Source organism: Gopherus evgoodei, chromosome 1 (assembly GCF_007399415.2).
Source record: "Gopherus evgoodei ecotype Sinaloan lineage chromosome 1, rGopEvg1_v1.p, whole genome shotgun sequence".
NCBI lineage: Eukaryota > Metazoa > Chordata > Testudines > Testudinidae > Gopherus > Gopherus evgoodei.
Genome location: NC_044322.1, coordinates 29,207,413 through 29,224,652, shown reverse-complemented (window position 1 = coordinate 29,224,652; position 17,240 = coordinate 29,207,413). Strand labels below are relative to the sequence as shown.

At 40.0% G+C, this 17,240-nt stretch overlaps 1 protein-coding gene across 1 annotated transcript; it reads left to right on the top strand.

Moving 5' to 3' along the window:
• The first annotated feature begins 1,704 nt into the window (after positions 1-1,704).
• LOC115650451 (interstitial collagenase-like) lies at positions 1,705-11,222 on the top strand. Its single transcript, XM_030560454.1, has 10 exons — positions 1,705-1,901; positions 2,904-3,148; positions 3,489-3,637; positions 3,728-3,853; positions 5,192-5,353; positions 5,801-5,918; positions 6,703-6,836; positions 8,214-8,373; positions 10,563-10,666; positions 10,904-11,222. Exons 1-10 carry the CDS (start codon positions 1,800-1,802, stop codon positions 11,002-11,004), a joined length of 1,401 nt encoding a protein of 466 aa, XP_030416314.1. The 5' UTR covers positions 1,705-1,799; the 3' UTR covers positions 11,005-11,222.
• The last annotated feature ends 6,018 nt before the right edge of the window (positions 11,223-17,240 follow it).

The following is a 17,240-nucleotide window of genomic DNA, read 5'->3' as shown; positions in this document are numbered from 1 at the left end:
GTCTCTTTCACAAACAGGACTAGACTAGATAAACAAAGACAGCTTTTCAGCCTCAAGTCGATGAATAAGAGCATGACAACTTCGAACACATAACGTAATGCAATGTCATTGGAGTTGTGTCCAAGATACGTGCCACTGTTTGTTAATTCCTGAAAATGATTATGAAACAAGAATAATCAAAAATTGTGTTTCTTTGAATGATGACTCTTGAGACTGAAGATATGTGTGGCTGAAAAGGAGATCCATCATGATGAGTTATTTTGCTAATAATTGTAAATGTTGGCATTAATTTATTCCTTCCCTATTTCTGAAACTTCCTGTGCCAGTTTCTCACAGTTTACCTCACAGAAGATGTATTAATCTGCAGTGATTAGAATGAAAAAAGATAGAGATTAGTTCTGACAAAGGCCCAGAGAGGGGGATGCTTTATTCTGCTTTCACTTATAATGCATTACAATGGTTTAATCAGTAGAGTTAATCATAATTTAGGACTTGATCCTGCAATAAGGACATGCAAATATCTACACCCTTGCTTTAACTTGAAGCGCTCCTCTTGAAGTCAATGAGATCATTCGACTACTTAAGGTTTAGCACCTGCTTAAGTGCTTTACTGGAGCAGGAACTAAGTGCACTGGGACTCCACACAAGCACATTGGCCTGCTCTAAATGCAGGATTGGGATATTACACTGCAGTGAGATTAGAATCAAGCCCTGGCTGGGTAAATTTTGAATGTCCCTGTCCCAAAGAACTAAAGACTTTGGGGAGTATAATATAGTTGCAGGTATTATCTTGTTGAGGTCAATTGGGCTACTTCTGAGTTTAAGGTCAAGCCTGTACTTAAGTGATCTTCTGGATTAGGGTGGGCAAACTACGGCCCTTCAGACATTTTAATCCAGCACTCGAGCTCCCGCTGGTGAGCAGGGTTGGGGGCTTGCCCACTCCGCGTGTGCCATGGCTCCACACGGATCCCAGAAGCAGAGGAATGTTCCCCCTCTGGCTCCTACAGCCTACACCCCTGCCCCCCTTCCGTGCCCCAATCCCCTGCCCCAGCCCTGATCCCCCTCTCGCCGTCCTAACCCCTTGGTCCCAGCCCAGAGCACCCTCCTGCACTCCCAACCCCTCATCCCCATCCCCACCACACAGTCTGCATCCCCAACCGGCAGTCTCACCTCCTCTCCACACACCGACCCAAGAGCCCAGGTCAAAGCCCAGAGCCCCCTCCTGCACCCAGAACTTCTCATTTCTGGCCCCACCCCAGAACCTGCACCCCCAGCCAGAGTTCTCATCCCATCCCGCCTCCCAACCCCTAATTCCTTGAGCATTCATGCCCCTTCATACAATTTCCATACACAGATGTGGCCCTCGGGCTAAAAAGTTTCCCCACCCGTGTTCTAGATGTAGGTTGCTGTGTTTGTTTTCATCACTATGGCTAGCATAATGTTTTTCTGAATTTTCTGAAAAAATGGGACCACTTGGATGGGACATAATCTAATAGAGGAAGGAAAGGAATTTGGAATCACCAAAATGCTTTCATTTGAAAACCTCTTCCTTTCTTATTAATCATATTATATGATTGTGAAAATGGGGGGAGGGAGTTCTGTTAGTTGTGTCACCCCTTGGTGATGAAACTATTGTTATGTATCGGTTTCCTTGCTAATCAGAGGAAGTTATACACAATGAGTCAGTTTCTAGCTGATATCCACAGTCACTATATAAACAGGGCTATCTGAGAGACATGTGTGTAGCAGCTATAGAGTAAGCAGTGTTAGTGTTACAAGGCACAGAAGTGACGATAAGAATGAAGACCCTTCTGCTTCTGCTGGTATTATATGTAGCATCCTCCTCTGCAGCTCCTGCGTCTTCAGAAACAGAAGATGACAAAAATATCCAGCTTGTGAAGGTAAATATTTGCTATGAATTTCAGACACTCTAAATTAAATGGCAGGAAGGAACCTTCTTATCAGTTTTACAAAAGTTTACCTTATAATTGTCAAACTGCAGTTGTATTTCTTATTTTTTAGAAACAGTCCTGATATTCAAGAGGTACCAAGTTGCAGAACTTTTAAGGGAAATATTTCCCCTTGGCACTACCTTAGTTTTGTCTAAATTATGATTATTACTGTCAGAAATGATATAATAAAGTAATAAAATACTACAGAAACGTGACATTAATTATGTTATCTAGCAACCAGATTGTGATGTTCAATAAAAATATAGGCACCAATTCAGCAAGGTATTTAACTCTGTGCCTAACTTTAAGCTCATAAATAGTCTTATTGTCTTCAATGGGTGTACTTAAAATTAGGCACATGTTTAAGTACTTTGAGAATTAGAGCCTTAATGGAGCAGCAGAACAAAAAATAACTAAGTTATATAATCCTTGTTAAGATGTTATAACACTTCTTTTTTTTTTTTAAATGTGTAACTAATGTTAGGCTCCTAAATTATTTGGTTGATAAATAGATGGCTTCAAAAACATCCAGTATCCTCCACTGGTTTCATTGGAAATTATAACTGAGTAGTGGCTGAGGGATAGATCCTATCAGCCTTTACGGATTTGAGCAGCCCCAGAGAAGTCAACTGAATTACTCATGAGAGAAAGGGCTGTGGGAAGAGGTTGCAATATGCAAATTTAGAGTAAATAACTGAAGAATAAATTTTAGATTTTTAAAGATACATGTTGCAAAAGCTTTCATTGTAAAACAGGAAATCAGTAGGTCAGTCAGAAAACTATACTGTATTATATCTTGCTATTTAAATAAATCCCTGCAGAAAGTGACCTGTCTTGACCCCTCGAAAACACAGACCCTAGGCACATGGGTGTAATTTTGTAAATGTTTAAACTGTTCTGCAGGACTTAATGAATACAAATGACCCAAAACACTGTTCTTGTTTTTGTCAGACTTATCTACAAAATTTCTACGAGCTTGAAACAGACAAGCAGTCTCGCTTTAAGAGTAAAAACATTAAGCCTCTAACTGAAAAACTCAAGGAAATGCAGGCATTTTTTGGGCTGAAAGTGACTGGGAAACCAGATGTTGACACTTTGAAGTTGATAAAGAAGCCCAGGTGCGGTGTACCTGATATTGGTCAGTATGTCCTCACTGATGGAAATCCAAAATGGGAAAGAAAGAATCTGACATACAGGTAACATTTGTCTAAATAATTTATTGAGCAAAAGAGTTAAGGCCAAAATTTTCATATGATTTGCCGAAAGTTCCAAAGTTAGGCACTGAATTCCATATTTAGACATCTAGATAAATGTTCTGTTTTTAAAGGGAGGATGAAACCACCATTAAAGTCTGTGTGAGTTGTAAATGCTCAGAATTTGAAAATCAGGTCACTTAATATGCTGCCAAAATGTAGCTTTAAGGTGTTTAGCAGCAGGCACCAAATTTCAAATATTTTGGTAAAAAACTTTATATTCTACATGAACTACAAGTGTAGATACCAAAAATTGTATACTACTTTTGGGGTTATTTTAAAGGATTGTGAAATACACACCAGATATGAATCCAGCAGATGTGGACGAAGCAATCCAAAAGGCTTTTAAAGTTTGGAGTGATGTGTCACCACTAACATTCAAAAGGATCTACAATGGCAATGCAGATATAATGATGTCTTTTGAAATTGGAGGTAAGAATGTTATACTAATACAAACATTAGCCAGCATCACTTATAGAAGTGCTTGGCAATAAGAATTAAATTAATTATCCTTTTTTTTAGATCATCGTGACAATTCTCCCTTTGATGGACCTGATGGACTTTTGGCTCATGCCTTTCAGCCTGGCAATGGTATTGGTGGAGATGTCCACTTCGATGAGGCGGAATATTGGACAAAAGGCTCAAATGGTAGGAGCTTCATTACTACCCCTGTTCATACAACATCAGATCGTGCAATCTTTATTCATGTGAAGTTGTAACTTAGGCTCAGATCCACAAAAGATGGGCTATAGGATATTCTGATGGGACTCTCTTTCAATCTCCCCTGTTGAAGCTGATCCACTGGGTATAAATAATTAAATATTAATAGGGTGGTTCAGAGGTGGGAATCCCATGTTCAAATCCCTTCTCATCAGGCAGAGGGAACTGAATCTGCATCTTTCACCTCCTGAGTGAATGCCTTGATCAGAGGGCTAAAACTTTTCTGGGAAGATTCTGCCTCCTCGTTCGCTGGCCATCTTGTGTGGCATTAGGCATGTTCTGAGCACATCTACTGGATTAGCCCCCACAGGTGTCTGGGCACCTGCCTGAGGCAGCCCTGTGCCTGCCCAGAGGTAGAAACATAGGATGGCTAGGGGACTTTTACAGTGAAAATTTTGGTGCTGGGGGAACATAGGTGCCTACAGAGTTAAGTGGCAGCTGAACAGGGATTTTGAGGATCTTAGTGACACCTAAATTTTGGATTTAGAGGCCTAAAGTGGGAATTAGGCACCTAAGTCCTTACATGGACCTGAGCCTTACTCCATGAGCTGTTCCTTTGATGTCAGGGTGTGAATGAGGGTAGCAGAATCTGACTCTCTGACTGGTTTTTCCTACCTCACTTCTTCAACAAACTTATTTGAGGGAAACGGCTCTGTAGGATGATATGTTTTGATGAGGTTCAGACTGGGTTGTTTCAGTCTGGCACATTTTATGATGGGTTATACTAAAGAAATTGTGGTGCTTAGAAAAGTTAGTTTTCTTTGGCAGCAAGGAAACATCAGTCCACGCTGAAAATATCACAGACTCTTCAAGACAGGGACAGTGCCTTTTTATGCCCAAGCCTAGCAGAAAGGGGTTTGATGCTGACTGGGTCTTTGGGCATCACTACAATTCTCCTCTCATATACTTTCATGTAAATAAGGATGAATTTTATTAAAGTCAGTGACCCTCCATTTATTTCAATGGCATTATTCCTGATTTACACCCGTCTAAGAAGGAAAATTGGGTCATTTGTGAAGGGTTGGGGGGTTACAATAAGGGCAAGGGAAGCAGTAACTGGGGCCTGATTGGTTTATATGTCCATATAAAAAATCCTCTCCTTCTACATTTCTTTATATTGTAATGTTTGCAGATTACTGAAAGAATCTCAAGTGTCTCTAATATGCTTTGAGCTGGCATGTATAGGTATTTCCTACTTAGACAGCTGTACTGTAGATTCAAACACAGTTCACCTATTTTAAATGTACATTTTTTTTAATTCCTCAGGATACAACTTGTTCTTTGTTGCTGCCCATGAACTTGGCCATTCACTGGGTCTCTCTCATTCTACTGATCCTGGTGCCCTGATGTACCCCACCTATTCCTACACTGAGCCTAACGAATTTCGCCTTCCTCAGGATGACATTAACGGCATTCAAAAGATCTATGGTAGGAAAATTAAACATTTAGTCATATGCTGGGTTAATTTCACTTTTATGCAGAATGCTGCTTAATCAATAAAAAAAGTATATTTTAAGAAGCATTCTACTAATTCTGGAAACATTCTAGTGTTGCTGCACAGAGAAATTCCACTATTGCTGAGCTCCTGTTAACTAGAGGTGGGCGATGGCCATGAAGGTGGTTGCACTGAAGTTCAGCTCCTCTGCATGCTCATTCTTGCACACTTCAGTAGTTTTGTAGAAACTAAGCCTCACTTGTGCTGAGTTTAGGAACTCCACAGACCTGAAGTTACTTGGCAGAACCCTGATTAATGACCACCTCCCCACAATTTCTCATGAGAAGATTTTGTGTGTCCACCAAGTCCTTCATAATGTTGGTTTTCAGCTACATTTCTCCATATTATATAATGCCAACTTTTCTTTAATCTTCATGTAGGACAGTCAGATAACCCCGTTCAACCAACCGGACCCACAACGCCAGGAACTTGTGACCCCAAATTGACTTTTGATGCTGTCGCTACCATGCGTGGAGAACAGCTGTTCTTTAAGGGCAGGTAACAACAAAGAACTTCTGAGTTACTTCTTTGAACTGCAGCACTTAAAAGGAAACAATATTTCAGATCATTTAATTCCCAAGAGGCATGAGGGAAAACAGTCACTTAGAAATGTAGCACTAACAATAAAAATCACATACAAAAGGTGGCCCAAATTCTCTGATGATGGGTGCCTAGCTTTACCTAACATTTCTCTCAGGCGTGACAGAATGCTTCAGCTGTTTCCAAAGTGGCTGCATCAAATGGTGAGATGGCTAAAGGGCACCAACCACTGTACTGTAGTTGCTAAGGAATTCTAATTGTTTTCAATGGGAACTATGACCCAGATTCTGCTATGCACCACTCTGATCAGAGGAGAGGAACCTAAATGTTAGTGATCTATTGGCTAAGGCTGGTGAAGGTGAGTCAGGACTCCCCCCTAGACTCTATTCCAACTACTCTGCCACTGTAATCAGTGGAATAATAGATTTTTCACCAGTCTGGATTCAACTGAAAAGAGGGCAGCTGCAAACTCATGATTTGGAATGGTATGTTTATGTGACACACTGGGCCACTACTTTGTCATGACTCTACCACACTGTAGGTCATTGGCAGGGATAGAACATGTGACCTCCGGCACCAAAACTACTAAAGGATTAGTTCTAGTAGATAGCAATCATAGCACTCCTTTCCGCACTCTGGCTCAAACACTAATGGGAGACAGAATCAGATACACTTCACCTTTGTATTATGTTTACGGTAGGTGCAGGAACAGTTTCTAATATGCAAATTTTATTTAAACCAGGTATTTCTGGCGCAAGCATCCTCAGATGACAGAGGTTGAACTCAATTTCATTTCTTTATTCTGGCCAAATCTGCCATCTGGAATTCAAGCTGCTTATGAAAATGTTGAAAGGGATCAAGTTTTTCTTTTTAAAGGTAACGGAATCTGACATTTGTTAGTTCTTCTGATATATGAATTTACTGGGAATACTTTGCTCCACAGATTGTGCAATTCTCCTTAGAAGACACTGCACAAAATGACTCAAATGTTCAAATTACAAAAGCCCCCAAAATGTGTGAATAATTAAATTAAAGGTTGCTCATCTATTTAATGTAAATGTTCTGAAAAGAAAGAAATGAAAATGCCTTCACTTTTCCTTCAAATCTACTTTTATCATAGGAAATAACATACAGCTATTAAGAAGCACTTTGGCTAAATTCAAAATGTGCTGTGGACTAGAGCACTAGCAGCCTTGAATGAATACACTAATTCTCAGTAGTAAGTCAAAGAACTAGCAGCTGTTTTGAAAAGCATTCAGCAGAGTATTGGTTAATTATTGATGCCCCATCCAAAAGGTCTGCTAGGCACCTGACAGAACACAGAGAATAAAAGCCCTCCAGAGCTTTTAGAATCTAGGCGTAGACAGGACATACAGGTGAGGGTAATTACTAGAGGTGGTCAAAAAATAAAAACCTATTTATGTGAAAAATGTCAAAACTGTTTTTCTTTGGAAGTGTTCAAAAGAGACCACTTTTGGTAAACAAACATTTTAAGAAGCATTTCAATAATATTTTTATTACAAATTTTGGCAAGAATATTAAAAGGGATACAAAATTTTCCACAATCCCCATTCCTGACCAAAAATGTTGACAATGCTGACACTTGTTTGTGAAAAACTTTGTTTAGTAAAAAGGCTGTTTGTTGATGAGAATAGCAGTTTGTTTGAAATAGTTCAACTAGCTCTCTTAACGATACACTTAGGTGGGGAGAGGGAGAGAGAGAAAAGATACATAAAATCACCTGATCATTTAGATAAGACATTTGCACTTATTAATAGTTAAGTTTCTGTATATACCTCTATTAAGACATGTATATGCCTCCATCACCAAAGTATCTGAACATATCCCAAGTATCGTTAGTCTTCTGCATCCCAATAAACTACTCTTGGTGGATTACTTAACAATTCATAGAATTCAAGGAGTCTTCTCCCAAAATATATAACGTGTATAAGTGTAAGGGAAGGGTTCTTCTTGGACTCATTGCTCCAAGGTCTAATTTCTGACCATGAAAGACATCTCCCCTAGGATTTATGCTATGTTTAAAATACAAAGATCAGTGCCATTCCTTAATTTACTGAAAGTAAAGGGGAGAATGAAATCTCAGAATCACTACTCAGCTATACATCTCTTGAGAATTAAGTTGCTTTGTTACCATCCTTGTAATGAAAGTACTAAGCCAGAAGCGATGATCTGATGTTGCTTAGTATGAGCAGAAGCTGCTGGTGAAGCATTAATTCTATTTTTTCTTTGCAGAGAACAAATATTGGGTCCTCAGTGGGTATGACTTAGTGTATAACCACCCAAAAAGCATCTATGACTTGGGCTTCCCAAAAACGGTTAAGAGAATTAATGCAGCTTTCAGTGATGAGAATTCAGGGAAAACATACTTCTTTGTAGGTGACAAGTACTGGAGGTAAGATTTAATGTTCAACAGACTTAAGTTATATTCTCTCTTTAGGCTTGGAGGATTAATATGGAAACATAAAATAAAATGTAATAGGGATTAAACCAATTGGATTCCACAAAACTGAATAGGGTTTGATGCAAGTTAGTTTTAAAATCCAGGGAGTCTGATAGAAAAAGTTAACCTAACCTTTCTACAGATTTTTTCCAAAAATCCTGTAGAAATCTGTGGCAGGGATGTAATTATATTCTAGAGCAGGAATCGGCAACCTTTAGCACGTGGTCCACCAGGGTAAGCATCCTGGCGGGTCGGGCCAGCTTGTTTACCTGCCGCATCCGCAGGTTCGGCCAATCGCGGCTCCCACTGGCCACGATTCACCGCTCCAGGCCAACGGAGGCTGCAGGAAGCGGTGGCCAGCACATCCCTCGGCCCACGCAGCTTTTCGCAGCCGCCGTTGGCCTGGAGCAGCAAACTGGAGCCAGTGGGAGCTGCGATCGGCCGAACCTGAGGAAGCGGCAGGTAAACAAATTGGCCCGGCCCACCAAGATGCTTACCCTGTCAAGCCATGTGCCAAAGGATGCTGATCTGTGTTTTAGAGGATGAGACACAAAACCTGTAGAAACATTAATATGTAGTATCTGAGCTAAGAGGTGAACACATTATCTAAAAATTGTTTCAGTTCTTTAAGAATTACCCAAAGGATGTAATGTTCTGAAATTATATTCCTGTGTCTCTAAAAACTTCAACTAAAAGAAGTATTAATATACTGGATTTTTGTTCCTTCAGTGTGAACAGTCAAATAGGTTTATGCTGTGTGATTATACAGTAGTTTGTCATTACGGTTTGTTTATATTTCATAGTAGCTCAGTAATCTTTTGCAATAAATTACTCCGTTGAACTAATACCTGCATCACATTGCAATGGCTCTTCGGCTTCTCAACTGAAAACAGTTTAGAATGCAGCTGAATGGACTCTTGGAATCACAATATCAGGGGTATGGGGATGCCACTCCCAAATTTGCCTTTGCCCCCGGCCGCCACCCTGTAGCTGCTGCTGCTTTCCAGCCATCCAGCTTTGAAGGCACAGTGGAAAGAGTGGCAGTTGCTCGCTGGGTGCCTAGCTCCGGCAGCAGCGGCGAAGTAAGTACTGGAGTGTACTGGAGTGACAGAGAGCAGTCTCCAGCCCGTGTCCCTGCCTGCTGGGGCACGCTGCACAGGGCAGGTACAGGATCCAGGGCTACTCACAGTAGCCTAGACTGAATCACTCTGGCCTGGGCTTCTGTTCCCAGTCCCCATGTTGCTGCTCCCCGAGGGTTCTGCCAGCCCCCGAGCTGGGTCCCCCTCCCTGGACAGCTCTTACCAGCTGCGAGCAGCCAGCATCCTGTACTGCCCAGCTCTGGCTTCCAGAGGAGAGAACTGAATCAGAATCTTTCACCTCCTGAGTGAGTGCCCTAATCACAGGGCTAAAACTTCTCTGGGAAGATTCTGCCTCCTCCTCGTTCACTGGTCATTTTGTGTGGCATTAGGCATGTTCTGAGCACACCTACTGGATTAACCTCTTCCAGCCTCTGACCTGGCCCCAGGGAAGTGCCACAGAGGGGGCAGGGCCTTGTGGCAATGTTCTGTCTGGCCCGCCTCAGTCCCTCCACTGGGAGCTGGTGCCACCCCTGTATAATATAACAGTAATCAAAGATACATGTGACTTTTACTTAATAAATAATATATCTGCTAGGCAGTTGACACTAAGACAAATATGATTTCAGAGTCACACATACAGGCCTTCCGCTTCCCGGTGCTGGTGCTTCACTTTCCCAAGAAGCACTGATTGATTAGGATGGGGTGGTCAAAGCTGTATATAAACTAGAAGAGTTTTATTCATTTGGGGCTGCCTTGCAAAACTGTCAGGTAAACTTACCAGCTCAGGTTCTAGCTTATCTTTTCCAGACGTAGTTTCTGCCTGCGCATTCAGCCAAAACTCCTATACATACACACACATGCACTCCTGAGGTGAAAGCTCAATGGAAGTTTTGTACACAAACCTGAAAACAGAATAGCAAGGATTTTAAGGGTTCAGTTAGTTTAGCTCATTCTTAGTGGATTTTCTACCAAGAATAGTCTCATTTATGTGTCAGGGTTTGTTTTCAACTTTTTAAATGTCATTTATTTACCATACATTGTAAATATATTTCTTCTATGCAGATACAATGAAAACAGGCAGTCCATGGATCAGGGTTATCCAAAGAAGATAATCAATGAGTTCCGAGGAATTAGCAAAAATATTGATGCTGCTTTCCAGTATGGTAGTAAGTAAAACAAATCTTTAAAAACAGTTTACTATGCTAGAATACTTGTGCTTCTCTAGGTTGAAGAAATCTTTTAAAAGAGAATCATTATTCATATTTTCACTACTGTACTAAGATCAGAAATTAACACAAATGACTAAGTAGGTACTGCCAATGTTATATTTTGCTTTTTAGAAATATTTGTTGGAAAACATTTCACCTATGAAATATAACCATTCAATTTATTTTTATTTCTAGGATACATCTATTTCTTCATAGGAACAAGACAGTTCCAGTTTGATCCTAACGTCAAGAAAGTTGTCAGTGTCATGAAAAGCAATAGCTGGTTTAATTGCTGATTAATTCCATTGATTTCCTTCTTGCATGTTACAGTTGTTTTATATGCAGTATTATTAATCTATTAATAGATCTTAAAAAATCAAAAGAATTGTACAGTTCTCTGGCCTGAGGCTCAAGGAGTTCTGTCTGAATAACTTCAGAATGTTCGAGTACTGTCATTATGTAATTTATTGTATTATTATGGGCTGGACTTTTGATTACCCATAAAGTATTTTATATTTGTCCTACCACTTCCTGTGTCTTGTCATCATTGCCACTGCTCAAGAGCTACACTCTGCTCCCAAGCACAGACTGAGCAAATGGGCTGTGCCCAAGGAAATTACATGGAGTCTTAGGGGATAAAAATCTTCCCTCAACTCAAAAGCAGAGAATGGAGCAGCCACACCGCTCTAGGCTGCATTACCATCCATGGCCACTGGAAAATTTCTGTGGTGCCAGCAGATCCCCTCTCTCATCAATCCATTAGTCATACTCAAACCTCTCCCCTTCCCAGCCCCAAATTTCTCTCTATGGCCAATTGCTGAGCTCTGCTTCTCTGATGCTTCATGTCATCCTTTTTGTCACACAGTGGAGCTGCATTACTCCTTCTACATTCAGGAACATTTATGGCCCAGAATTAATTCCTAAGAGAATCCATATTTTAAAAATAGAAAACAAAATGGCAACATAACTGGAGAGCCTGATGCTTTATAGACACCTACATATTACACATTCATCCATTCATTTTCCAGTTAAGGTGAAACAGAGATGTTGAGAGCCACGAAAGGGAGAAAAAGTAGCTTAAACTTGATACAGTTGGAGAGCAGAACAGTGATGGGATCTAAGCACTGGACACATATAAAGCAATAGGAGAAGAAGATCCCACAGAAAAGCCATGAAAATAGTGAATTCAGGCAAACCTAGTTGCCCAGAGCCTGTTTCTGGGGTGCAGATGATGTTTCTATGATATAGTTCTCCTAAAAACTGCATATGTAATTTCTAAAAGGGGAGAGTAATGAATACCAGATGATGAATAAATAGTAAATATTCTTGTTTAGATGCATACTTTTCTTTGTATGGGGTATGAATATTCATACAAAGAATAGCCACTCCTCCTGGATAGGAGTGAAACCTTTCACACGAATGCTAGCAAATAGTGAAAATGAACAGCCATTCAGCATTTGAGGGAACACTCACTGTATTTGCAGTGTTCTACCAGTTCTACCAATAAACATAAGACATGTAGGAATTACTATACCAAATCAAAGTAGTGATTCATGTAGTCTGGTACCCAGTCTCATTTATGGAATAAATTGCATTTAAGATGAATTTCTTCCTAATCTCAGACATCTAGGGACTGCCATGTGTCCTGAAGCACGAGGGTTATAGTTTTTTTAACTACACTGTAAAATATGGATGTTCTTCTTCCTGTGAGAACAGTACCGTTAAGTGAGTAAAACACATATTGGTTAAGTAATTTTATTTACTCAGCTATCTATAGTATGTTTCTCAAGGATTTATTGAGTTTCATATTAAAAGAATTCTTATAGATATTTCATTAATCAAAATAGAATTTAGAGATAAAAAAGAAATGATAGAAATCAAAACAAAGATGGTGATATGCAAGTGTGTAAAAACATTAATGAATTAATTTAACATAGGACATAAAAACTTATCAAACTGCAATAAATCAAAGCCCTTTATCACAAAGATGTAAATTTATTTTAATCCTATTTCTCTCCTGTTCTGAGGAGTTGGTTTAGGTTTAACTATGGATCCTTAATAGAGGTCTTCATCAATTTGCAAATCAACCTTAGACCAACAAATATTATTAAAAAATCTCATTAACAATTAACCAAAAGTTACTTTAAAAACTCAGAAATGTAAGCTGTTACCTGCTTACTAAAGTATCAACTCAGTTCAAAATAGTCTTACTTTCTGGATTTCAAACACAAATACCACATGTTAATCCAAGTACATATTTAACAATTGATTTATTGTATATTATATTTTTCCATATTCGTTTCCATCTTGTTTTTATGCTCTCTAATATTTTATTTAATTTTTTTGGCCACTGATTCACACAGAGAAGAGATTAGCAATGAACTGCCAGTAATGATGGCCAGGGATCAAATCCTGGCCTCACTGAAGTCAATAACAAAACTTCCACTGATTTTAGTGGAACCAGGATTCCAGAATCTATCTGTGTGTGGAATTATTTATTCCAGTGCAGGATAATTTGTCAACAGTTATTTTTTTATGCTACTTTGTACTGGTCCACAATTACTTTCATCTGCCACTTTGGTGCCTATTTTTCTAGCATTGAAAAGTTCTTCTCATGGGCCTGACAGTCTTTTTTAGTCTTGACTAGCATAAATAATTTTGTGTTGTGCAAGTTCTACCAAATCATTAGCACTCCCCCCCCAACACACACCCTTTCCAGATCATTAATAAACAAACATCACTGGTCCTGCTATGGAACTTTGGGCACCCCTCTGTTAACCCTTTCCATGATGAACATTAGCCATTTATTCCTACTCTTTGTTTTCTATCTTAGTCAAATCCAGTCTATGACAGTACTTTAACTCTCAGCATTCACTACTTCAATTCCTGAAGAGTCTCTTAGGAGGGATTTTGCCAAAAGTTTTGTGAAAGTTCAAATAAATTGTTCTAACCATTTTTCCATTATCCAGTATTTGTTGACTATACCCCCAAAATTCTAGTAGATTGGAGTGGCATGATTTTCTTTTTCAGAATTCATATTCATTTGTCTCTATCACATCAAGTTCATTTAGGTGCTTTGTGGGGGGAGGGATAGCTCAGTGGTTTGATCATTAGCCTGCTAAATCCAGGATTGTGAGTTTAATCCTTGAGGGGGCCACTTAGGGATCAGGGGCAAAATCAGTACTTTGCCCTGCTAGTAAAGGCAGGGGGCTGAACTCAATGACCTTTCAAGGTCCCTTCCAGTTCTCTGAGATAGGATATCTCCACTTATTCCACTGTTGTTTTAACTAATTTTCCTGATACCGAAATAAGGTTCACTCACAGCATAGTCTGATACTGGTCCTCTTTGGGCAGCCTCAGATACAGGCAACATACTGAGGAGAAGTGTGTGCAGTGGCATCTTGTTTTGTTAGGGTGTTTTGGTTTTTAGTATACTTGTTGCTATGTACACAGCTACTGGGACGACAGCGGGCTGGCACAGATTAGAGCACTGTTGAGGTAGCTCTGACACAAAGAATCAAGGAGCTATAACTGGTTGCTGGTTTACATTTCTACTCTTTTTGTCCTCTGCTAGCCTGTCATGGGGGGGGGGGTAGAGCAGTCATCCCTTCCTAGGTGCTCTCATAGGCTTCTACCCTAATCTTCTTGGGCTCCCATAGAATGGCAGGAAAGCAGGCTATGGAATACTGTCTCTTCCCTCCCCTGCCATGCAACAGGCAACCAGTGGAGGAGCTGATGAGAAACCATAGTGGAGAGGAAACAGCAGCTTCTCAGATCACTCCCATCTCACACCAGAGCTGCTGCTAATGCTATAGGGGAGAAAGTGGGGAAGTGATGCCCCTACCTCCTCCCTGTAGCTACAGGGCTAATTCAAACCTTGACAGTAACTCAGTTTTGAAAACCTGTATAAAAGAGAGGCTCTTGCTCACCCATAAGTTATGTGCTTGATGCAGGAATCATTAATTTCTATGGTTCTCCAGGAGGTCAGACGAGATGATCACAATGGTCCCCTCTGGCCTTAAAATCTATTAATCTAATAAACTTTAACTTATAAATAGAAAGCACGGCTGAAGAAACACAGCCTCTGTGAATAGTTAAAGACTCATTTTCTTATTAACATAGCCATCTTCAAGGGCAGCAGTTCAGAGTTTTGAGGGCCTCAGGTTGGAAGTTACTGATCTAGCATAATGGACCCCCAGTCTGAACTTGAGTCCTTACGTGCTATCATAACATCAATTAATAATAATAGAGCAGGTTTACACACTGAGGATAAGTAACAATAGAAACTACTCAGCAAACAATGTTATACAATGAAACTGGGACTTTGTCCATCATTCACTGACTTCCTCAGATGCTAGCTGAAAAGGACAGTGATGCAACAAACATGAAAACAAGCGTTTCCTCAGAATGACACAGAGGATATTTGTCACAAGTTATTTTGCAAATGACGAGCGCTATCTTGTCAGAGGCTCTGCGGCTCGTGAGAAGCGCCGAACCCTCTCAGCTCCCATGGACATCAATGGAACTGGGCGCGATTCAGCCTGACAGGTTCAGGCTCTAATTTGTTATGGTTTGTGTGATCCCTGAAATGTCCCTTCTTCTAAACTTCAGAGATTAGTGTCCTGTGGTGAATGTGGTTAAAATGAGGAACTAAGTTGTGAAACCATTTTGATTAAATGAAATAGATAGACAGACAGACAGAGTACTCACATGAGACCCAGCCTATGGTGCTGAGCAATATTGTCTCATTGTTTTCTTGCACTCCCCCATCTGCCAGTCTTATCCATCTGTCATCTCTTGTCATATACTTAAATTGTAAGCTCCTTGGGGCATGGACTGTTTTTTGTTCTGTGTTCCCACAGCACCTAGCGCAATAGGGTCCATGCCTAACGCTCCTAGACACTATGATAAGTGGGCATTGCAAGTGGGCAATGGGAAGCTGATATAATGGGCCTATTGACAGCACAATTACAAAAGAGACATGATAGGAAGAGAGACAAGGTGGGTGGCGTAATATCTTTTATTGGACCAGCTTCAAAGGAAAGAGAGTAGGCACCTGACCAAAAGAGCCAATGGGAAGGCTAGAACATTTTAAAATTGTGGGGAAAGCTTTCCTTTTGTTGTTCTGTGGTTGTTCTCCGGAGAGAGGGAACAGAGCAAAGTCAGGGCTCTGACTATGCCGTAAATAGCTTTTTGCCAGGTATGGAAATCATCAGATTATACCTAGAACTACTCAAATATGTAAGTAGATTAGGAAATGTCTGGAAAGATGTGATTAGGTTTATTTCTTTTATTTTCTGTAAGGCTTGTGGACTCCTCTGTGCTAACCCCAGATACTTTTGTTTTGCTTGTAACCTTTAAGCTGAACCTCAAGAGAGATGTCTTGATGCTTAATTTTTCTAATTGTTTCTTTTAAGATCTAGCAAAAAGCCTAAGTTTCAGATGTATTTCCTTTCTTTTTGTTTTTAATAAAATTTACCTTTTTTAAGAACAGGATTAGATTTTTGGTGTCCTAAGAGGTTTGGGCAAGTTGTTTGATTAGCTGGTAGCAACAGCTAATTTCCTTTGTTTTCTTTCTCAGTTCTTCCCCAGATATAGGATGAAAGGGTACCCCACAAGGAGGAATTCCCAAGTGTACCTTCCTGGGTCCCAAGGGGGTTTTGCATTTGGGTGGTAGCAAGCCAAGGTCAGAGAGAAGCTGTAACCTTGGGACTGTAATTAAAACCTGGAGTGGCCAGGATTAATTTTTAGAATCCTTGTGGGATCCCACCTTCTGCACTTGAAGTGCCAGAGTGAGGAATCAGCTTTGACACATGGTCAATCCAATGGGCTAGGAAAATGCTCTTTGTAGCAGCATTCTAAATGGATGTGAGTGGGGCAAAAATCACATTTGTTAAGACCCAAGAAGAGCAGCATGTTGCAGTAATCAACGCATAAGATGATAAGAGCTTGGATGGGAATGTTGGCTGTCTGGATATTCAAATCCCTGTTCTAATAAATATTTATACGAAGTGGAGCAACTTCAATTGGACAAATTGAGTTTCATTTGCCAGTAGCCCAGAGGTTAAAGCACTCAGCTGGGAATTGAAATACCCAGGTTCAAATTCCTGGTTTGAAATCAGGCAAATCGGAAACTTGGACCTGGACTTCCTATAAGCAAAGTAAATGGCTTAACCACCCAGCTATTCAAGGGAAGGAGAGGGGTGTTCTCTTTTTGCAAGTCGCCTCAAAGTTCATATGTTCCAGCAAAATGATTCCATTTTGACGAATCTGCTTTTTAGATTAAAAACTTTAATCAAAAATGCAGATTCATCAAAATGGAATCGTTTTGCTAGAATTTACCAGTTTTGAGCCTACTTGCAAAGAGAGAACACCCTCCAAGTTTGATTAAAAACTTTAATCATAAATTTCACAATCATCTCCAGTATTTATGGTCTTCAAATGGTTGCACAATCAGATGGTATTAGTTAACTTGTTTTGTGTCATCCCATCTTGTGTTATATGATATCTGTTGCTAATTAAAGCATGTTAA

Excerpts from the sequence above, each read along its gene's own strand:
- LOC115650451 (XM_030560454.1), top strand. The coding sequence starts at position 1,800 with ATGAAGACCCTTCTGCTTCTGCTGGTATTATATGTAGCATCCTCCTCT. Across the intron at positions 6,837-8,213 it reads TCAAGTTTTTCTTTTTAAAG|AGAACAAATATTGGGTCCTC; the intron begins GTAACGGAATCT and ends TTTTCTTTGCAG. Across the intron at positions 8,374-10,562 it reads GTAGGTGACAAGTACTGGAG|ATACAATGAAAACAGGCAGT; the intron begins GTAAGATTTAAT and ends TCTTCTATGCAG.